At 42.7% G+C, this 23,702-nt stretch overlaps 1 protein-coding gene and 1 long non-coding RNA gene across 2 annotated transcripts in view; one reads left to right on the top strand and one right to left on the bottom strand.

The window, feature by feature from the left end:
- The first annotated feature begins 2,237 nt into the window (after positions 1 to 2,237).
- The window catches only part of LOC140187888 (uncharacterized), a 29,450-nt gene continuing 7,985 nt past the window's right edge, over positions 2,238 to 23,702 (top strand). The window contains exons 1-2 of the long non-coding RNA XR_011883171.1: positions 2,238 to 2,988; positions 19,286 to 19,597. This is a non-coding gene — a long non-coding RNA (uncharacterized lncRNA). The remainder of the gene's footprint in view (positions 2,989 to 19,285; positions 19,598 to 23,702) is intronic.
- Positions 16,888 to 23,702, bottom strand: part of LOC140187885 (protein phosphatase PTC7 homolog) — a 106,947-nt gene continuing 100,132 nt past the window's right edge. Inside the window, exon 6 of the mRNA XM_072243707.1 lies at positions 16,888 to 23,551. Within this exon, the coding sequence (XP_072099808.1) occupies positions 23,493 to 23,551 (59 nt within the window). The 3' untranslated portion in view covers positions 16,888 to 23,492. The remainder of the gene's footprint in view (positions 23,552 to 23,702) is intronic.

Below are 23,702 nucleotides of genomic sequence, written 5' to 3'. Positions count from 1 at the left end.
AATTGCCAACTCCCCTCAATGATCGAGATACCATGTAACCTATAGTAACCTTCATGATCAGCATCTCCAAACTGAATACTTTAAGATAGAAATTCTACTGCTCCATACAGCTCGGTAAAACCAGAATTGTTTCCCAGCTTTAGGAACCATTACTTGGGTAGGAAACTGGACTTTTATTTTCAGAGGAACAGAAGAAGAGATTTACCAGAACAACAGTTGCACACAGAGTGACTTATGAAGAGAAACTACAGTTCCGTATAGATGGTATACACTCCAGGGTCCTGAAAGAGGTGGCTGAAGAGAGGTGGAGGCTTTTTAAAGATCTTTCAAAAATCACTAGAATCACTAGATTTTGGCATGGTTGTGCAAGAATGGAAATTTGCAAATGTCACTCTAGTCTTCAAGAAGGGAAAAGAGGCAGAAGAAAGGAAATTATAGACCAGTTAGTCTGACCTCAGTGGTTGGGAAGATGTTGGAGTCGATGGTTAAGAGCATAGTTTCTGGATACTTGGAGGCACATGTTAAAATAGACTGTAGTCAGCTTTGTTTCCTCAAGGAAAAATCTTGCCTGACAAGTCTATTGAAATTTCTTTGAAGAAATAACAAGCAGGCTAGACAAAGGAGAATCAGTGGTGGTTGTGTACTTGGATTTTCAGAAGGCTTTTGACAAGGTGCCACACAGGAGGCTGCTCAACAAGTTAGGAGCCCATGGTTCAAAGTTCAAAGTAAAATTTATTATCAGAGTACATATATGTCACTGCATACAACCCTGAGATTCTTTTTCTGTGGATATGGGTATTACAGGAGAGATAGTAGCATGGATAGAACATTTGCTGATTGGCAGGAGGCAAAGACTGGGAATAAGGGGAGACTTTTCTGATTGTCTGCCGGTGACTAGTGTTCCACAGGGGTCTGTGACGGAACTGCTTCCTTTTACGTGATACGTTAATGATTTGAATAACAGAATTGCTGGCTTTGTGGCCAAGATTTCAGACTACACAAGTGGCAGGTAGTTCTGAGGAAGTAGAGAGGTTTCAGAAGGACAAAGACATTAGGAGAAGGGGCAATGTGGCAGATGGAATACAGTGTCAGGAAGTGTGTGGACATGCACTTTGGTAGAAGAAGTAAAAGCATAGAATATTTTCTAAATGGAGAGAAAATTCAAAAATCTGAGGTACCAAGGGATTTGAGAGTCCTCGTGCAGGTTTCCCTAATGGTTAATTTGCAGGTTAAGTCTGTGGTGAGGAAGGCAAATGTAATGTTAGCATTCATTTTGTGAGGACCAGAATATAAAACCAAAGATGTAATGTTGAGACTTTATAAAGCATTGGTGTGGCTTCGCTTGGAGTATTGTGAGCAGTTTATATTGGAAAGGATCTGCTGACATTGGAGAGGGTTCAAAGGAGGTTCAAGGATATAATTCCAGGATTGGAAGGCTTGTCTTCTGAGGAGCATTTGATGCATCTACTTGCTGAAATTCAGATGAAGGGTGACCTCATTGAAACCTATTTAATCTTGATAGACCTCGATGGAGTGGATGTTTCCTATGGTGGGGGAGTCTAAGACCAGGGACACAGCTTCAGAATAGAGGGGCATACTTTTAGAACGGAGATGAAGAGGAATTTCTTTCACAAGGGAGTGATGAATCTGTGGATTTGTTGCCACAGACAGCTGTGGAAGCCAAGTCATTGGGTATATTTAAGGCAAAGATTGATAGATTCTTGATTAGTCAGGGCATGAAGGGTTACAGGAAGAAGGCAGGAGATCAGGCTCAGAGGGGAAAGGGATCAGCCATGGTGAAATGGCAGAGAAGACTCGATGGGCCGAATGGCCTGATTCTGCTTTTATAGTCTACTGTGTAGAAATCTTAGGCACATGTATAAAATAAAATTGTAAAGCAAAGATGCTTTCAAAAATAATGAAATGAAAGTTTCTAAATATATAAAAAAATACTATAAATATTAAACAGTAAAGAGCTAAATCAGATCAATACTTGGTGTAACCCTCCTTTGCTTTTAAAACTGCATCAATTCTCTTAGGTAAACTGTCATTCAATTTTAAAACAAATAGCTGGTAGATTGTTCTAAAATAAGCATCTTGGAGATCTTGCCACAGGCAGCCTCGATGATGTTGAAATCAGGGCTCTGTGGAGGCCAGACCATCTGTGCAGAACTCTTTGTTCTTCTTTTTACTGAAGATAGTTCTTTATGTTCCTGGCCGTGTGTTTAAGGTCATCGTCCTGCTGCAGAATGAAGTTAGGACCAATCATATGTTACCCTGATGGCATTGCTTGACAGAAGAAAATCTGCATTAATTCTGAGCAGATCACCAACTCCATTTGCAGAAATGCGGTCCCAAGCTTGCAGGCAATCTCCGCCATGCTTTACTGTTGGCAGTAGACACTCATCCATTTAGTGCTCTCCAACTCTTCTAAAGACAAATTGCCTCCAAAATTTCAAACGTTGACCTGTCAGTCCAGAGCACTTACTACCGTTGTTCAGCAGCCCGGTCCTTGTGTTTTTGTGTGGAGGCGAGTCTCTTGGCTTTGGTTCCACTTTGGAGGAATGGCTTTTTGGCAACAACTCTTCCATGAAGACCATTCTAACAAGACTTCTCCAGACTGCAGCGGGGTGTACTTGGGTTCGAGTGGTTTCTGTGAATTCAGAGCTGACAGCTGTGCTGGATGTCTTCCAACTTAGAAGTGACGACAGTTTGCAGTACCTCTCATCTGCTGCACTCTGTTTCCATGGCCGACCACTGCATTTCTAGTCCTCAACCTTGTCCGTTTCTTTGTGCTTCTTCAGAAGAGCTTGGACAGCAGATCTCGAAACTCCTATCTACGGCAAAATTTCTGCTTGGGAGAGACCTTGCTGATGCAGGAGAACCACATTGTGTCTTGAAGCTATGCTCGCTGTTGCCATGGTGAAAGAGTGTGCCAGTGTTTAGAGTGGTTTTGGCTCATCAGGCTCGGGTGAGGTAGATTCTCTTGTAAGTTACTCGCTCACTGTTCTTATTTGTTCATTCCTCATCTATAAATGCATAGTATAGTGAGAATGTGTCACAACCACACATTCGGCAGCGCGGGAGATACAGCAATTGCACTTGTGAATATGCACGTGTCAGCCAATTATTTAATCATGATCGTATTTAACTCCATACTTGTTGTCGTAGTGCTTGTTGACAATTGGACAGAGAACAGCAATGCTTCGCTGCCTGCTTGCTTTCAGCTTTCCCTGAGAAAATTGGACTAGCGTTTGTTTATTTTCCCTTTAACGCTGTTCACGTTAAAGTCTGTGAACTATCGACCTGCTTCAGTGTATCTCGCTCCACACTTGGGCCATATCCGAACCTGGTGACAGAATGGCTCCAGGAGCAGTCTTTTGTACTGTGTGTGGGATGTGAGAAGTCTGGGAGACCTCCAGTCTCCCAGATAGACATGTATGCACCAGGTGCACTGTGCTACAGCTCCTGACAGAGTGTATTAAGGAACTGGAGCTCCAGCTCGATGACTTTCAACTCATAAGAGAATGAGGAGATGATTGACAGGATCTATAGGGAGATAGTCACCCCTAGGTTGCAGAAGACAGGTAACTGGGTGACTGTCAGCACAAGGAAGGGAAATCAATAATAAGTTCTCCTCAATAACAAGTACATAAATTTTGGTACTAAATGACGGGACGGGACGCAGACTAGGAGTAGGGACAGGAACACAGACTAGGCTAGGGAAGCAGGACCAGCACGAGGGACTGGGAACAAGGAGTCTAGGTGTGGACTCCGAGCCAGAGACTGGACAAGGACCCAGAACCTGGCTCTTGACTCGGGCTCGGACCCCAAAACTAGGCAAAGACGTGGCGAGGCCTGGGTTCCTGGAGACCAGGCGAAGATGTGGCAAGGTCTGGGATCTTCGAGGCCTGGGATCTTCAGGACTAAACAAGAGCATGATGGGGCAAGGGTACTTTGAGGCAACTCCTGGGCAGGATGCAGGACTCCTCCCCATGGAGGCAAAGACAGAGAGGGACAGACCCAACCGCAGGGTAACGGCAAACGGCCTGGCTTACCCAATGGAGGCAAGGGACAGGAAGGGAGCTGGGTCCGGGGTGGCTCCAAGACTTGAGGTGGCCAGTAACCTCGGCGGGATACAGAACAGCCAAATCCATATCTCGATGTCTGCACTAGCCTTCCAGCGGTGGGTTGCTCCAAGGGGAGACTGACGAGACAACCCAGCCCCCACACTCGATTCCAGGGCCACTTATATTCCCAGCCCCAAGATGAGCATCAGGTGGTTATGGTAAAGTCCAACCGAAACCAGGGATAACCAGAAGACCCGGAGTCTGGAGTCCGCGGACTGGACCGTGAACCGGAATGTGGACTTCGGACCGGACCACAACAGACAGCCTATAGGGGGGAGAGGGTGTGGAGCCACAGTGATTGGGTCTCTGGCACTGACTCTGGTACTGTGGTTCAGAAGAGCAGAGAGGTTGATAGGAGCTTCTTTAGTCAGAAGAACCTGTATGTTGCCTCCCTGGTGCCAGGAACAGGGAGGTCTTGGATCATGTCTGTGGTATTCTCAAGGGTGAAGGTGAGCAGCCAAGAGTCTTGGTACATATCGGCACCAACGGCATAGGTAGACAAGGTGAGGAGGTCCTGAAGAGATCTCAGGGAGCCAGGTAGAACGCTGAGAAACAGGACCTCCAGAGCAGTAATCTCTGGATTGCTGCCTGTGCCACGTGCCAGTGAGGGTAAGAATAGAATGGCTTCTCAGGTGAGCGTGTGGCGGTGGAACTGGTGCACGGAGCAGGGGTTCAGCTTTACGGATCATCGGGATCTCTTTTGGGGATGGTATGACCTGTACAAAAGGGACAGGTTACACCTAAACCCGGGAGATCTAACATCCTTGTGAGCGGGTTGACTAGAGTTGTTCAGGTGGGTTTAAACTAATTTGGCAGGGGGATGGGAACCGGAGTGATGATAGTGCTGAAGATGAGGTAGCTGGTTTACAAGCAGAGGCAATGTGTAATGGGAATCCTAGCGAGGAAAGGCTGATGATAGGACAGAATTGCAGACAACAGGATGAGCTGCAACATAAAAGACAGACAAAATCAAAGAGGGTGAATACAGGACTGACGGTGTTATATTTGAATGTGAACAATATAGTGAATAAGGCTGATGTAGCACAGTTACAGATTGGCAAGTATGATGTTATAGGCATCACTGAATCATGGTTGAAAGGAGATTATAGCTGGAATTCTAATGTCCAAGGATACACGTTGTATCACAACGATAGGCAGGAAGGCAAAGGGGGTGGCTTGGCTCAGCTGGTAAAAAAAAAGTCATTAGAAAGAGATGACATAGGGTCAGAAGGTGTTGAATCATAGTCATAGTCATACTTTATTGATCCCAGGGGAAATTGGTTTTCGTTACAGTTGCACCATAAATAATTAAATAGTAATAAAACAATAAATAGTTAAATAGTAATATGTAAATTATGCCAGGAAATAAGTCCAGGACCAGCCTATTGGCTCAGGGTGTCTGACCCTCCAAGGGAGGAGTTGTAAAGTTTGATGGCCACAGGCAGGAATGACTTCCTGTGACGCTCAGTGTTGCATCTCGGTGGAATGAGTCTCTGGCTGAATGTACTCCTGTGCCCACCCAGTACATTATGCAGTGGATGGGAGACATTGTCCAAGGTGGCATGCAACTTGGACAGCATCCTCTTTTCAGACACCACTGTGAGAGAGTCCAGTTCCATCCCCACAACATCACTGGCCTTACGAATGAGTTTGTTGATTCTGTTGGTGTCTGCTACCCTCAGCCTGCTGCCCCAGCACACAACAGCAAACATGATCGCACTGGCCACCACAGGCTCGTGGAACATCCTCAGCATCATCCGGCGGATGTTAAAGGACCTCAGTCTCCTCAGGAAATAGAGATGGCTCTGACCCTTCTTGTAGACAGCCTCAGTGTTCTTTGACCAGTCCAGTTTATTGTCAATTTGTATCCCCAGGTATTTGTAATCCTCCATCATGTCCACACTGACCCCCTGGATGGAAACAGGGGTCACCAGTACCTTAGCTCTCCTCAGGTCTACCACCAGCTCCTTAGTCTTTTTCACATTAAGCTGCAGATAATTCTGCTCACACTGTTGTAGATAGACCTTAGGAACTGCATGGGTTAAAAGATCCTAATGGGAGTTACAGTGGTACTAGAAAGCTTGTGAAGTCTTTAGAATCTCTATTTCTGCATAAATATGAACTAAAGTGTGATCAGATCTTCAGAGAAGTCAGAAGACTAAATAAAGAGGAGCAAATTAAATAAATAGCACAAAGACATTATACTTAAAATACACACAAAATGCGGGAGGAACTCAGCAGGCCAGGCAGCATCTATGGAAAAGAGTACAGTCGAAGTTTGGGACCAAGTCCCTTCAGTAGGACTGGGCCGAAATGTTGGCTGTACTATTTTCCATAGATGCTGCCTGGCCTGCTGAGTTGCTCCAGCATTTTAGAAATTTACAGCACATCACAGGCCCTTCGGCCCACAATGTTGTGCCGGCCATGTAACCTACTCAATGAGAGCTGATTTTGTGTGTGTTGTGCAGATTGTTTGTGAAAACATTATTCTTGTTCATTTATTTATTGAGAAAAATGATCCAGTATTAGATAGATACATAGATACTTTTGATCCCAAAAGAAATACAGTGTCACAGTAGCATTTCAAGTGCACAAATATACAACTATTAGGAGAGAAGAAAAAAGGAATAAAAAGGTTATCTCAAACAGTCTCACAGGAGGGGGGAATCATCACCTCACTTCCCCAGCTATAGGTTGACTCATTATAGAGCCTAATGGCCGAGGGTAAGAATGACCCCAACATGTATTTGTTGGAAAAGGTATGTGAACCTTGGCTTTCAGTAACTGGTGTGACCCCCTTGTACAGTAATAATTTCAACCAGACATTTCCGTTCACTGTTGATCGGTTCTGCATTTCTGCTTGGAGGAATTTAATACCATTCCTCCCTATAAAAGTGTTTCAGTTCATCAATATTTCTGGGATACCTTGCATGAACAGCCCCTTCAGTTCATGCCACAGGATCTCAATTGGGTTAATATTTGGACTCTGACTTGGCCATTTCAACACAAATTTTCTTGTTTTTTTAAACCATTCTGTTGCTGGTTTACTCTTGTGTTTCGGATCACTGTCTTGCTGCATCACCCAACTACTACCAAGCTTCAGGTGTAGGACCGCGACCCTGACATTCCCCTGTAAAACGTCTTGATAAAATTGTGAATTCATTGTTCCCTCAATGATTGCAAGCCCCGAGGCAGCAAAGCAGCCCCAAACCATGATGCTCCTTCCACTATGCTTCACAGTTAGGATGTTTTGATGTTGGTGTGCAGTGTCCTTTTCCCTACAAAAATAACAGTTTTTGCCATAAAGTTCAACTTCTGTCTCATCTGTTCACAGGATATTGTCCCAGAAGCTGGTCTTTGCAAACTTGAGACGTGCAGCAATGTTTTTTTTTTGGAGAGCAGTGGTTTCCTCCATGGTGTCCTTCCATGAACACCATTCTTGTTCAGTGTTTTCCTTGTAGTGGACACATGAACAGAGATTTTAGCAAGTTCTAGAGATTTCTGCAGGTCTTTTGCCTTTACCCTTGGGTTCTTTTTCACCTCTTCAGCATTGCACATTGTGCTCTTGGTGTGATCTTTGCAGGATGCCCATTCCTAGGGAGAGTAGCAACAGTACTGAATTTCCTCCACTTGTAGACAATTTCTCTTACTGGATTGGTCTTTAGAAATGCTTTTACAGCCTTTTCCAGCTTCATGCCTCTCTACAATTCTTCTTCTGAGGTCCTGTGAAAGTTGTCTTGATTGAAGGATGGTTCACATAAACAGATCTTTGCAGGCTCTGCCAGTAACCTGACTTTGTGTTTCTTTTTTAAAGGGTAACCGAAAACCCTCACCTCCAAGGCAGAGTAGAAAGTAAATGGCAGGATACTTGGTAGTGTGGAGGAGCAAAGGGATCTCGGGGTACATGTCCACAGATCCCTGAAAGTTACCTCACAGGTAGATAGGGTAGTTAAGAAAGCTTATGGGGTGTTAGCTTTCATAAGTCGAGGGATAGAGTTTAAGAGTCACGAGGTAATGATGCAGCTCTATAAAACTCTGGTTCGGCCACACGTGGAGTATTGTGTCCAGTTCTGGTTGCCTCACTATAGGAAGGATGTGGAAGCATTGGAGAGGGTACAGAGGAGATTTACCAGGATGCTGCCTGGTTTAGAGAGTATGGATTATGATCAGAGATTAAGGGAGCTAGGGCTTTACTCTTTGGAGAGAAGGAGGATGAGAGGAGACATGATAGAGGTATACAAGATATTAAGAGGAATAGATGAGTGGATAGCCAGCTCCTCTTCCCCAGGGCACCACTGCTCAATACAAGAGGACATGGCTTTAAGGTAAGGGGTGGGAAGTTCAAGGGGGATATTAGAGGAAGGTTTTTCACTCAGAGAGTGGTTGGTGCGTGGAATGCACTGCCTGAGTCAGTGGTGGAAGCAGATACACTAGTGAAGTTTAAGAAACTACTAGACAGGTATATGGAGAAATTTAAGGTGCGGGGTTATATGGGAGGCAGGGTTTGAGGGTAGGCACAACATTGTGGGCCTGTACTGTGCTGTAATATTCTATGTTCTGTTCAATCTTATTTCATTGATTATCAGACCTGACACCTAATAGCTTTTGTAGAAGGCATCACCCCAGAGGTACTTTTTAGAACCTAGGCTGTGATTGCTTGAATGGAATACTCAGTGATGATGTTTGTATGTTATTAGTTTGGGCAGATTGTTTGACTATTACCTAGACCACTAGGTAAAAGAGAGGCAAGACTGCGCAGGCACTTGACATCAGCTAGTACAGCAGGAAAAGTTTAAAAAGACCGCCATATCCAGCAGGCAACGGAGTGAGCAGTAGCAGAGTGATAGGGCTTTGGCTCAACAGGCTTAGGTGAGGCGAGGTAGGTCTACCCGTGGTAATTGTGGAAAGGAAGTAGTATCAGTGTGAGGCCGGTTTTCTGTGCTCAGTGTCAGATGTGGGAGGTCCTGGAGTCTCCCAGCCTCCCGGATGGCCATATCTGCACCCGCTATGTCGAGCAGCAGCTCCTAAGGGACCGCATCAGGGAACTGGAGACGCAGTTCGATGACCTTCGTCCAGTCATGGAGAGCAAGAAGGTGATACAGAGGAGTTATAGGCAGGCAGTCACACAGGGGCCACAGGAGACAGACAAGTGGGTAACAGTCAGGGAATGGGAAGAGTCAGGTACTAGAGAGTACCCCTGTGGCTGTACCCCTTGACAATAAGTACTCCTGTTTGAGTACCGTTGGGAGGGCAGCCTCTAGCACAGAGTACGGCCCTGTGGCTCAGAAGGGTAGGGAAAGAAAGAGGAAGGCAGTAGTGATAGGGGACTCTATAGTTAGGGGGTCAGACAGGCGATTCTGTGGACGCAGGAAAGAAACTCAGATGGTAGATTGCCTCCCAGGTGCCAGGGTCCAGGATGTTTCAGATCGCGCCCACGATGTCCTGCAGTGGGAGAGAGAACAGCCAAAGGTCGTGGTACATATTGGTACTAATGACTAGGTAGGAAAAGGGAAGAGGTCCTGAAAAAAGACTACAGGGAGTTAGGAAGGAAGTTGAGAAGCAGGACTGCAAAGGTAGTAATCTCGGGATTACTGCCTGTGCCACGTGACAGTGAGTATAGGAATAGAATGAGGTGGAGGATAAATGCGTGGCTGAGGGATTGGAGCGGGGGCAGAGATTCAGATCATTGGGATCTCTTTTTGGGCAGGTGTGACCTGTACGAAAAGGACGGGTTGCACTTGAATCGCAGGGGGACCAATATGCTGGTGGGGAGGTTTGCTAAGGCTAGTGGGGAGAGTGTAAACTAGAATTGTTGGGGGGTGGGAACCGAACTGAAGAGACTGGGGAAGAGGTGGTTGGTTCACAAATAGAGAAAGCTTGGAGACAGTGCGTGAGGGAGGATAGGCAGGTGATAGAGAAGGGACACATTCAGATGGACGGTTTGGGATGTGTCTACTTTAATGCAAGGAGTATTCTGAACAAAGCATATGAGCTTAGAGCGTGGATTAATACTTGGAGCTATGATGTGGTGGCCACTACAGAGAGCATTACTTGGATGGCTCAGGGACAGGTATGGTTACTTCAAGTGCTGGGTTTTAGGTGTTTCAGAAAGGACAGGGAGGGAGGCAAAAGAGGTGGGGGCAAGGCACTGTTGATCAGAGATAGTGCCACCGCTGCAGAAAAGGTGGACGTCATGGAGGGATTGTCTACGGCAGCGGTCCCCAACCACCGGGCCGCAGAGCATGCTCTACCGGGCCGCGAGGAAACGATATGATTTGGCGATATGAGTCAGCTGCACCTTTCCTCAATCCCTGTCACGCACTGTTGAGTTTGAACACACACGAGGTCATTACCCACGCGTCATCCACGTCAGCGCGGGAAGGAGATCAACTCCTCGAGCTTGGAAATGATGATGGGCTGAAAAGTATGTTTGACATAACATCTCTGCTGGCATTCTGGATCAAAGTCGAGGCTAAATATCCTGAGATAGCCACGAAAGCACTGAAAACGTTGCTTCCATTTCCAACGTATCTCTGCAATGAATGCAACGAAAACTAAATTGTGGAATAGACTGGACATAAGGAAGCCCCTTCGAGTATCGCTGTCTCCCATCACCCCTTGATGGGACCGTCTTGTTGCAGGGAAACAAGCCCAGGGCTCCCACTGATTCAGCGATATTGGTGTGTTGCAATGATTTTATATGTTCATACGGGGAAAATACGTGCTGCGTGTTTAATATCCAAACGATACTTAAAATGTTATGATGCTATTAACATATAACAATTACAGCACGGAAACAGGCCATCTCTGCCCTTCTAGTCCGTGCCGAACGCTATTCTCACCTCATCCAACCGACCTGCACTCAGCCCATACCCCTCCATTCCTTTCCAGTCCATATACCTATCCAATTTTACTTTAAATGATAATATCGAACCTGCCTCTACCACTTCTACTGGAAGTTCGTTCAATATTTACTTCAAGCTCCCGTCCTCCCCGATAATTGAGTAATCACTATATTCATGCGAGGAAAATATGCGCTGGGTGTTTAATATTAAATTCGTTAGATAAACCCTTTTAGAAATGAAATTGAGTGTATTAGCCACTTATCACCTGTATTCCGGTCGTGATTAACACCCCCCACACCGAACAGAATCGCCAAAAACGATTTGTAGAAAAAAATCGTACACGCAGCGCACTGGTGCCCGCGCAAGGCTTCATGGTCATTGTAGTCTTTATCGGGGAAAACATAGCGTATTTGACTGCTACTCTTGTCCGTTCACAACCCCCCCCCCCCCCGCCCCCCGGTCGGCCGGTCCGCAGTGCGAAAAAGTTTGGGGACTCCTGGTCTACGGAGTCTCTGTGGGTGGAGGTTAGGAACAGGAAGGGGTCAATAACTCTACTGGGTGTTTTTTATAGACAGCCCAATAGTAACAGGGATATCGAGGAGCAGATAGGGAAACAGGTCCTGAAAAAGTGTAATAATAACAGAGCTGTCGTGATGGGAGATTTTAATTTCCCAAATATCGATTGGCATCTCCATAGAGCAAGGGGTATAGATTGGGAGAAGTTTGTTAGGTGTGTTCAGGTAGGTTTCTTGACACAATATGTAGATAAGCCTACAAGAGGAGAGACTGTACTTGATTTGGTATTGGGAAATGAACCTGGTCAGGTGTCAGCTCTCTCAGTGGGAGAGCATTTTGGAGATAGGAACAGACAAGTTAGAAAAGCGTTTAATTGGAGTAAGGGGAATTATGAGGCTATCGGGCAGGAAATTGGAAGTTTAAATTGGGAACAGATGTTCTCAGGGAAAAGTACGGAAGAAATGTGGCAAACGTTCAGGGGATATTTGTGTGGAGTTCTGCATAGGTACATTCCAATGAGACAGGGAAGTTATGGTAGGGTACAGGAACCGTGGTGTTCAAAGGCTGTAATAAATCTAGTCAAGAAGAAAAGAAAAGCTTACAAAAGGTTCAGAGAGTCAGGTAATGTTAGGGACCTAGAAGATTATAAGGCTAACAAGAAGGAGCTTACAAAGGAAATTAGGAGAGCCAGAAGGGGCCATGAGAAAGCCTTGGTGGGCAGGGTTAAGGAAAATCCCTAGGCATTCTACAAGTATGTGAAGAGCAAGAGGATAAGACGTGAAAGAATAGGACCCATCAAGTGTGACAGTGGGAAAGTGTGTGTGGAACCAGAGGAAATAGCAGGGGTACTTAATGAATACTTTACTTCAGTATTCACTATGGAGAAGGATCTTGGTGATTGTAGTGCAGACGTGCAGCAGACTGAAAAGCTTGAGCATGTAGATATTAAGAAAGAGAACATGCTGGAGTTTTTGGAAAGCATCAAGTTGGATAAGTCGCTGGGACCAGATGAGATGTACCCCAGGCTACTGTGGGAGGCAAGGGAGGAGATTGCTGAGACTCTGGCAATGATCTTTGCATCATCAATTGGGACGGGAGAGGTTCCGGAGGATTGGAGGGTTGTAGATGTTGTTCCCTTATTCATGAAAGGGAGTAGAGATAGCCCAGGAAATTATAGACCGGTGAGTCTTACTTCAGTGGTTGGTAAGTTGATGGAAAAGATCCTGAGAGACAGGACTTAGGAACATTTGGGGAAGTATAGTATGATTAGGAATAGTCAGTATGGCTTTGTCAAAGGCAGGTCATGCCTTATTGAATTTTTTGAGGATGTGACTAAACAGATTGATGAAGGTAGAGCAGTAGATGTAGTGTATATGGATTTCGGCAAGGCATTTGAGAAGGTACCCCATGCAAGGCTTATTGGGAAAGTAAGGAGGCATGGGATCCAAGGGGACTTTGCATTGGAGATTCAGAATTGACTTGCCCACTGAAGGCAAAGAGTGGTTGTAGATGGGTCATATTCTGCATGGAGGTCAGTGACCAGTGGTGTGCCTCAGGGATCTGTTCTGGGATCCCTACTCTTCGTGATTTTTATAAATGACCTGGATGAGGAAGTGGAGGGATGAGTTAGTAAATTTGCTGATGACACAAAGGTTGGTGGTGTTGTGGATAGTGTGGAGGGCTGTCAGAGGTTACAGCGGGACACTGATAGGATGCAAAACTGTGCTGAGAAGTGGCAGATGGAGTTCAACCCAGATAAGTGTGAAGTGGTTCATTTTGGTAGGTCAAATATGATGGCAGTAAGATTCTTGGCAGTGTGGAGGATCAGAGGGATCTAGGGGTCCGAGTCCATAGGACGCTCAAAGCAGCTGCGCAGGTTGACTCTGTGGTTAAGAAGGCATGCAGTGTATTGGCCGCCATTAATCATGGAATTGAATTTAAGAGACGAGAGGTAATGTTGCAGCTATATAGGACCCTGGTCAGACCACACTTGGAGTACTGTGCTCAGTTCTGGTCGCCTCTCTACAGGAAGGACATGGAAGCCATAGAAGGGGTGCAGAGGAGACTTACAAGGACGTTGCCTGGATTGGGGAGCATGCCTTATGAAAACAGGTTGAGTGAACTCGGCCTTTTCTCCTTGGAGCGACAGAGGATAAGAGATGACCTGATAGAGGTGTATAAGATGATGAGAGGCATTGATCATGTGGATAGTCAGAGGCTTTTTCCCAGGGCTGAAATGGTTGCCACAAGAGGACACAGGTTTAAGGTGCTGCGGAGTAGGCATAGAGGAGATGTCAGGGGTAAATTTTTACTCGAGAGTGGTGAGTGCATGAAATGGGCTGCCAGCAACAGTGGTGTAGGCGGATTTGATAGGGTCTTTTAGGAGACTTTTGGATAGGTACATGGAGCTTAGAAAAATAGAGGGCTATGGGGAAGTCTAGTAATTTCTAAGGTAGGGACATGTTCGGCACAACTTTGTGGGCCGAAGGGCCTGTATTGTGCTGTAGGTCTTCTATGTTTCTATTGTGACTTAGATGAAGATCAGACTATATTTTATGAGTAACTGCAAAGGGTTCATAAATTTTTTCTTGCAACAGTATATACAAGCCCCAAACAGTAGTGATGATGTGGTCTACAAGTTCCAAAAGGAGACAGAAAATGCATGCCAGAAGGGCAATGTTACAATAGTTATGGGGGGATTTCAATATATGGGTATATTTGGAAAATCAGGTTGGTGCAGGATTCCAAGAGGTGGAAGTAGTAGAATGCCTACAAGATGGTTCTTTAGAGCAGCTCATAGTTGAGACCACTAGGTGATCAGCTAGTCTGCATTGGGTGCAACGAACTGGAATTCATTAGAGAGCTTAAAGTAAAAGATCCCCGAGGAGCAAGTGATCATAATATGATCAAATTCACCCTGAAATCTGGGAAGAAGTTAAAGTCAGATGTATCAGTATTGCAGTGGAGTAAAGGAAATTGCAAAGGCATTAGAGACTAACTGAATACGTACTCGAATTGAATTGACTTTATTACTTACATCCTTCATATATATGAGTAAAAATCTTAATCTAGATGTGCAATGTTCAATTTATAGTAAATATTATGTACAACAGGATAGTCAATATAACATAGAAATACAATTGTATCAGCATGAATTAAGCAGTCTGATGGCCTGGTGGAAGAAGCTATCCTGGAGCTTTTATGCTATGGTACCGTTTCCCGAATGGTAGCAGCTGGAACAGTTTGTGGTTGAGATAACTTGGGTCCCCAATGATCCTTCGGGCCCTTTTTACACACCTGTCTTTGTAAATATCCTAAATATTGGGAAGTTCACATCTACGGATGCACTGGGCTGTCCGCACCACTCTCTGCAGAGTCCTGTGATTGAGGGAAGTACAGTTCCCGTACCAGGCAGTGATGCAGCCAGTCAGGATGCTCTCAATTGTGCCCTTGTAGAAAGTTCTCAGGATTTGGGGGGCCCATAACAAACTTCTTCAATTGTCTGAGGTGAAAGAGGCGCTGTTGTGCCTTTTTCACCATGCAGCCAATATGTACAGACCATGTGAGATCCTCGGTGATCCCTGAGGAACTTAAAGCTGTTCACTCTCTCAACCCAAGATCCATAGATTTCAATAGGGGCTAGCCTGTCTCCACTCCTCCTGTTGTCCACAAACAGCCCCTTTGTTTTTGCGACACGAGGGAGTGGTGGTTTTCTTGACACCATTGTGTCAGGGTGATGACTTCTTCTCTGCAGGCTGCCTCATTATTGTTTGAGATTAGGCCAATCAGTGTAGTGTCATCAGCAAATTTAATTAGCAGTGGAGCTGTGGGTAGCGACACAGCCATGGGTATCCAGAGAGTAAAGGAGGGGGCGTAGTACACAGTTTCTGGTCGAGCTTGGAGGGAACTGTGGTGTTGAGTGCTGAACTGTAGTTCAAGAACAGCATTCTCACGTAAGCATCTGTCTTCTCCAGGTGTAGAGCTGTGGCTATTGCATTAGTCCTTACTGTGGAAGACACTAGCAGTATGGTGGAAGCTCCAGGTGTCGGGGTCATGAAGTGTGTGAAGTTACCATTCCTAGGGAGAAAGTTCTTTGGTAATTGAAAGGTCTGAAAATAGTTAAGTCACTTGGACCAGATGGACTACTACACCCTAGGGTTCTGAAAGAGGTGGCTGAAGAGATGGTGGAGGCATTAGTTATGATCTTTCAAGAACCACTAGACACTGGAATGGTTCTGGAAGACTGGGAAACTGCAAATGTCACTCCACTCTTCAAAAAAGGAGAACGGCTGAAAAAAGGAAATTATAAGCCAGTTAGTCTGACCTCAGTGGTTGGGAATATGTTGGAGTTGATTGTTAAGGATGTGGTTTCATGAGGCACAAGATAACATTTATGAAAGGTTGTGATCATGCACTTTGGTAGAAGAAATGAAAGGGAGAGAAAATACAAAAATCTGAGATACAAAGAGACTTGGGAGTCTTTGTGCAGGATTCACTAAAGGTTAATTTGCACATTGAGTCTGCGCAGTGAGGAAGGCAAATGCGATGTTCACATTCTTTTCAAGATGACTCAAATATAAAAGTAAGGATGTAATATTGAGACTTTTTCAAGCACTGGTGAGGCCTCACTTGGAGTATTCTGAGCAGTTTTGGGCCCCTTATCTTAGAAAGGATGTGCTGAAACTGGAGAGGATTCAAAGGATGTTCATGAAAATGATGCCAGGATTAAAGTCATATGAAGAGCATTTGATGGCTCTGGGCCTGTATTCATTGGAATTCAGAAATGAGGGTGACCTAATTGAAACATTGAATGGTGAAAGACCTTGACTGAGTGAATGTGGAGCAGATGATTTATATAGTGGGAAATTCTAAGACCAGAGGACATAGCCTCAGAATAGAGGGGTGTCCTTTTAGAACAGAGATGTGGAGGAATTCTTTAGCAAGAGAGTGGTGAATCTGTGGAATTCATTGCCACAGGCAACTGTGGAGGCCAACATATGGCAGAAGTTGATAGATTCTTGATTGGTCAGGGTATGAAGGGATATGGGGAGGTCGGGAGGGGGGAAAGGTAGGAGATTGGGGCTGAGAGGTAGAATGGATTAGCCATGATGAAATGGTGGAGAAAATTTGATTCACCAAAAGGCTTAATTCTGATGCTCTATCTTATGGCATTATGGTAAGAATCAATGACTTGAAGGTTAAACTATCATGTCTGCCGCACTCTCACCTTTTACCTTGGTTGTCCTTGGCCCAGTTTGATTCCTTCTATAGCTGTTTCTATTTCAGTTAATCAGTTTAGTTCATTCAACTGATTGATATCCTGTTTGTTTTTTATGTTAATCATGCACTGTGCTGTATACTTACAAAGTAATCAAGTTTTTATTTGAAAAGTGGTCTTACATATTGTTACTTTAACAAAATACAAATATTTCTCTGTACCATTAATTTTTTTGGAAAACAAATATTTGGAAATCTAAAACTTCATCTTTTCTACTGACACACTAATGTAGAAGACAAAAAATAAACATCTGAAACAAAATTATATAAAAAAATTAGGGTCCTTAAGACTTTTGCATAGTACTTATATGAATGAGGACTTGGGGAATTTAGAAATTTAAGGGGTGAGTGGTTCATTTTTAAACACTTGTGGTTGAAGTCCGAAAGTTAGTCCAAAGCCCTTCAGCAGTGAAGTTTGGAACACAGGTACACAGGAGACTGGAGGTTCTTCCTCAAACTGCAAATAACTATTCACTTGAAATTAGGAACTGATTTTTGTTACCTAAGTTGTTATGATTTGAAGAGATATGTACAAGGAAAAGAAGAAGTTGTCATGAGCATGGTGGGCTGTTTCTGTGCCCTCCATCAACATTAAGAACAGGTACATTCTAGCTGAGTAATGGAAAACCCTCAAAGGCTGAATGGCCTATGCCTGTGTTCCCAGGGTAAATTTCAATGCACCCAAAGTCCTGATTCTTTCCTTTTACTCTCTCCCTGTACTTGGGCAGTAGAATCTTACATTGAATGACATTAATTTGGATAAAAGCAAAACACACCATGTTTAAATAAATAAAGATTATTATTAGACTTACAGTTTATAAGTTATGAATGTCAAACTTCAACAATTTCAACAAACCTAAATTTTACAATATTGGATACAAAGAAAAATTAACTTGACTTTCAAATTACAAATGAAGACAAACAATGTAATTCAACAAGTTCTTTCCATAAGTCATTATGCACAAAGATAACTGCACCCAAAAAAACAGGTGTTTACAACTCCACTGTAGCTTTTCAGAGTTTGGTTTTGTTACAGATATGAAATATGGAACACAGTAACCCAACATTATGTCCAGTTATATGGTGAATGAAACCACAATATTTTACAAATATAATTTTTCGCATGAATACACCAGATTGAGGGCTGTTCATGACTCTGCAAACTGCCGTTAAGCAAACCTTTGGCTTAATAAAATCTTTTTAAGTACTCTGCAAGATCAGGTAGGAGGTTACACTTTTGATCACTATGAAATATTTGGTCCTTGATTCAGAGTCCTGCCTGCTGGAAGACTCAACTAATTCTACCTCTGGTTCACAAAGAATATTTCAAATGTTTAAAAAATATAGAGTTGCAGACCACAGTTGTGACAGTAGTTCCCAATGGTACAACTGGTGTTCAGAACTTGCACATACACACATTTTAGCAACAAACTTCCCATCTTCTGAATCCATTTTAACTTTCATAGCTTTTAAATGACACAATATTACAGACATCAGAAGCACAAACCAGGTAAGTACAAGACATCTCATTATTCATCGAAAGAGCCAATACAGTTCAAATTCATCTCCATATCTACATCGACATATCTAGTGATGGATGTGACTCCTTCAAATTTCCCACTGGATGAGGAAACCTGAAAACCAAGTTCTAGAAAAGTCTACAGAAAAGCAATAGTTTGGTCCCAAAAGCAGGCAGTTCATGGCTGTCCACAGTCCACAGCATGCACTCAATTAACATAATTTAGCACAATAAGAGAAAATTAAATATAAAAGTTGGAGCAATTTTATTCTTTTGGTATTTATATTAATGAATTCTAACTAGAGTTATTGGATAAGACTCAGAGTTTTTCAGCATCCATAGATATACGGCATCAGAATTAAAAAATCTCAACAGCAAGTAAGAAAACCCAACATACAATAAAAATATCAGCTTCAATTAACTGAAAGTACATAGCTCTGAAATGGTTAGTGGATCTGAGTTTCAATTTAGTATAAGAACAGGATAAGAAAACTGTAACTTGCACTAAAACACACAACTTTGGGCTTTGTACTGAAGAAATATAATAAGCATCTATTTGTCATTTCTAATAGCAAAAAAGAGGTAATGGGTAAAAGGAAAGAAAGAAAGAAAAGGACTAGGCAACCAAGGAAGATGAAGGAACAAAAGGTGGAGCAAGGGGAGTTCCTTGGCAGGAGGGCAATTAGATCGAGAAGATTGCAGTGGAAATGGGACAGAGACAGCGATAAGTCTGTAAGGGAGAACTACACGCAGTTGGGGTGAGAAAATGACGGACATACAGAAGGGGGTTGATGAAAGGACATAGGAGCTCAATAGTAAATGATACTGGGGATATAGTTGATTGTTCTTATTCATATTAAAATGAACAAGATAATTTTTTTTCAATAAAGCTTCTGAGTTTAAATTTTGTGCATCATCTATTATTTATGCTACTAAACAGATTCTTTTTATATATCAGATTTCTGATGTTGTTCTGTTTCTTATCCAATTTCTCCTAGAGAGTTCAGTAGGAATAAAAAAAGGACAAATTTTTATTTTCTGCTACAGAAAACGATGGATTGGATCTAAATACGGTGTCCATATGAATAAACTCTTCTGGGGCTTTGATGGTACAGAACTACTATGCAGCACCAATGGCTTTTGGGACCACCTGGTAAAGGAAGCTATTGAAATAAAACTAGAGAAAAAGAATTTTGCCAAAGACAAAGGACTTGCTCTAAGTAACAACTGAAATTCCATTGTAATCAAAGGGGAGAGCAGAACCTGATTGGATGAGGACTAATCAATCAGCAGGGACGGACCATGGGTGTGTAAGTACCAGCGGACTAGACATATCCAGCTATCATCCCTGAAGAAGATGGCAGAGTTTGTCAATGAAACATCAGTTAGATCTCAATACCTATACCTGGCTGGAAGCCCAAGAAGGATTTATTCATCATATAAACCGGAGAGCACTAGATCCTTTTTCACACCAGAGTCCATAGTTAATCCATGCATTATAACAGCTTCTGACATTACAGAATATAAATAAAATGAATGGCCTCACATACTTCAATTAAAACATTTAAAATCTATAAGATTAAGAGATGTTCTAAAGTTTTCAAGTGCACTGTTTCCGTCATTGTCTAAAGATATCTGACTCTTTACAAACTGTCACTGCAGACTAAATAAAATAAATGAAGAAAACTTAGATTTTTCTTTTTAAAACTGAAGATTACAGCAGAACCAAACCTGAAAAGCACCTGTATAAATCTATGTAGGTAGTGCATGTATCTGTCATAAACAAATAAATTATATACAGAGAATCACAGACATATTCCTGCAGCAATATCAATGGCTCAATTCAACAGCAGCAGCTCTTTATAGAGAGAAAAAAAATCAAATCTTAAGCCAAGTTACACCTTGCATCCTTCTCCAATGGGGAGCAGAGAAATATGTGAAATAGTCACAATGTCAGTGCAGCACAAAGCCTGCCGACTTTTCCCTCAAGCTTTCATCTTATTTATCCCACTGAACTAAACTGTAGTTCTAAATTCCCAGATCAAAATATTTACAGTAACTAATTGTATTTCTTGCCTTCATATAAAAATACTTCCCTTGTATCTTCCGGGGTTTCTATATTATATGCTGCCGAAGTGCAGATAAACTGGTTAAAAGTTGAAAAATACACGTTGACTCAACACAGTAAATAAAAATTTTGCCTTTTCAGGAAGGATGAAAGACCAAGTAATATTGTACAAGCTCTCCAGCTTCCAATGTGCACTGAGAGACTATGTGAACCTGAACCCTTTAGCTCCTTTAAGACTGCAGACGAATTGCAGAGCCATAAAATGACAGGCATCCACAAGCAGCCTGTGACAATTTTAAGATAATGTACATATATTGCAATTCTTGAAAAGCCACAAAATGCTGAACTTCTTTGGTGCAACTTTTTCTGAAAACCATCTCTGCAGCTCTTTGTCTGCAAGAGCTTTATTTCAATAGGATAGCTTTACTCTATCCTACACCAATAATTACAATAAGCTGCTGAACACTTCCCCTGATTGGTGATCTCGGGAAAGAGGTAGAACCACAGAGTGGGGAATTGGAAAATCATGAAACTGGAATTCGTTGAGGGAGGATTTCAAGAAAATAAGCTCAGTAATAGTCTGGGAAACAATTTTGACTCAGTGGTCATGGCTCAGGCAGAAGTATAAGGTTGTGCAGGATAGCTGGTAAATAGACAAACAATGAAAGCACCACCTTCAGCAGCAGAATTAGGGGCTCTCTTCAGAGAATGTGGCACAACAAGTAGGTTAGAGGAATATATGTAGAGGGAAAAAGTTAATATTAACGCCAGCAGTTACTGATGAAGAGATCTAGAAGAATTAGAGGCCAGGAGGAGGGATTCTGTTGGATCAAGAATTGCAGAAATAGCAGAAAAGGCCCACAGTCTGAAGAAATGGATGTAGAAGCAGCGTTAGAGCTCAGCTTCACATCAGGCCCAGAATTTACTGAGATGGAGACTTAAGGAGTTGAAACTGACACCTTGGCTGAAGACAAGTCATTAGGAATAGACAGAGAGGAAGATCAGAAGTGGTCATGAAGGCATTACACAGACCAAGAGAAATATGAAGGGATGAAATATCTAGGGTATCAGAATTCAAGAGTTACTGAAACTATTGCTTTACAGAACACCTTTATTCTGTCTGCACAGGAATCCCAGTGACCTGCCACTTTTACTTCCATCTCACACTGTGCTACAAAGCTCATAGAACAGGATCTCACATTCCACCTGTCCTACAGGACTATGATTTCAGACCTGGCCCTGTCCATTCTTTGTACCTTAAAACATTTAATTTCCAACTTCTCCAAATTCTTGGATAAATCATTATGAGGCATTAGCTCTCCCTTTCCTTCCCTCCTCTCCCTAAAAGGCTACTTGCCCTGTTAAGTACTTCTAACATTTTGGGCTTCACTTCAGATTTCCAGCACCTGTTACATTTATGCTTTTTAATGGCCTCTTCATACTTTGCAAAGGTTTATGATTCTGAAATGTTCTCTAAATTCTAATATATAAGTTTCTCCAAGCTCTGTGTTCAGTGTAATTGCTGGTAAACCAACACAGACCAAGAGAAAAACACCCCTGGTGCCAGTGAACAGCCAAAGAATGGGCCGTGCCCAACAGGTAGTCCAGCATACATTCTCAGTGGCCTTTTCATATTTACTTAGGAGAAAAAGGTGAACTGAGCAAAGAGTCCAACCAACCCCACTCCATCCATCATTACATGTACAGTTACCCTGATACAGGAGAGCATTTGGCAGTGATGGAAGAATTAATAACAAACTGAAACTGTGATAACAACATCAATGTAAATGTTGGTCACAAAAATCATCAAGTGGCTTCTGCTCATTTTATGTCCTTAAAAAAAAAGATTGTCAAGGCAACAACCAGCTGTGGAAGAGTTTTAACAGTATAATTCCTTTACAACAACTCTCCAAAAAAAACATTTGGAACTAAATCTAATCATTTGTATTTTTAGAATATGATTAACCATTAACCATTAAAAATTAAAAAATTAACCATTAAAACCAAATGCTGGTCTAGCTCAGTTCTACAATTAGATTAACCAAGCATCACACTCCAAAGACCTTTCTTCTCGCTGCTGCATACTTTACTCTGCAGTGTAACGCTGACATGGAGCAAACTGCCTGCTGTACACATCAGTACAAGCTCAGAGCATGTTCAAGGAGAACTTTTTTGTCTTGGAAATATTACTGATTCTGGATGCAACAATTTTGTCGACTGCTCTCCAGGCTGTTCACATAAGGCTTTTGCAACAATAATTGCCAATGAGCAGAGGGTTCACCTCACAAAAAATTTATAAAGATTGCTCACAAACAATTCAAGAAACAAAAGAATCCATTGCTTAGAGGTCGAAGTTGTCATAGTACACTTATTTGGGAAGAGTAATGCGGGGGTAGGCAACCCAGGCTGTTTTTTCAGTAGGGTGGGTTTTTAGGCAACGTTTAGCTCCCTGTCAGGATCTAATGAGTTGTGCATGTTTCATCACCACCTCATATTAGAACTGTACTCCACACTGCTTTCACTCATTATCTTCTATAGTACTGAGACCGGATCTGTTCTCAGACATCTCCTCTCCCAAAGAGACTGGGCCAAAAACTAATGCTCCAGTCCACCCAGAACAAAGGATATTAGCAAAATAGAATAAGCACCCTAGATAATGCATCTCATCCCAATCCATATTTAAAACAAAGCCACTTGGATTTTTCCCAAATGCGATTTAGTGAGTTAACGTGATTCAAGAGTGCAAAATATTTTTTAAAAGAACACATCTTTTAGCAGACTGGATTTCTAGGACTCATTTGTCATCAAGGACAATAATTGGCATTACCATTGTGCGATTAAAAGATGTTTGGATGAGGTTAATGCAAGGGGTACAGATTTTAGAGACAAGCTGTTTTACACATTTCATAGGATGCAAAAAGCAGTAAAGAACAAATGTAACTGTTTTCAAATGACTGGAACTAATTAGAATTTGTTCACCCAATAGTTCAAAAATAGCCTTAAAAGTTGGTAATCTGAGAACAGTCTCCAGTAGGATGCCCACAAGAGAGATGGGATTCTCACAGCAGAGATTGGGGAGCCACTTCTAAAGGTGTGTCAGCTGGGCACTTGTGGCCAATGAGGCAAAACTTTCCTCTTCATTCTTTGCTTTCAGTCACTACTGATAATAGCACAGTGATGTCATCGGGTTTGCCACCTAAAAAAGAAATTATGTTCAAAATGCAGAATTATTGATGGAGGTAAATAATATCGTAGTAGTTACCTGAATATTATTGGTGTCACAAGTTGATTGAATGAAGTTTAATAGAGATCAAGAAAGCTAGAAAATGATTGAGGATTTTTAAAAT

Source organism: Mobula birostris, chromosome 25 (genome assembly GCF_030028105.1).
Source record: "Mobula birostris isolate sMobBir1 chromosome 25, sMobBir1.hap1, whole genome shotgun sequence".
NCBI classification, from domain to species: Eukaryota; Metazoa; Chordata; class Chondrichthyes; order Myliobatiformes; family Myliobatidae; genus Mobula; species Mobula birostris.
This window is presented reverse-complemented; position numbering and strand designations above follow the sequence as displayed.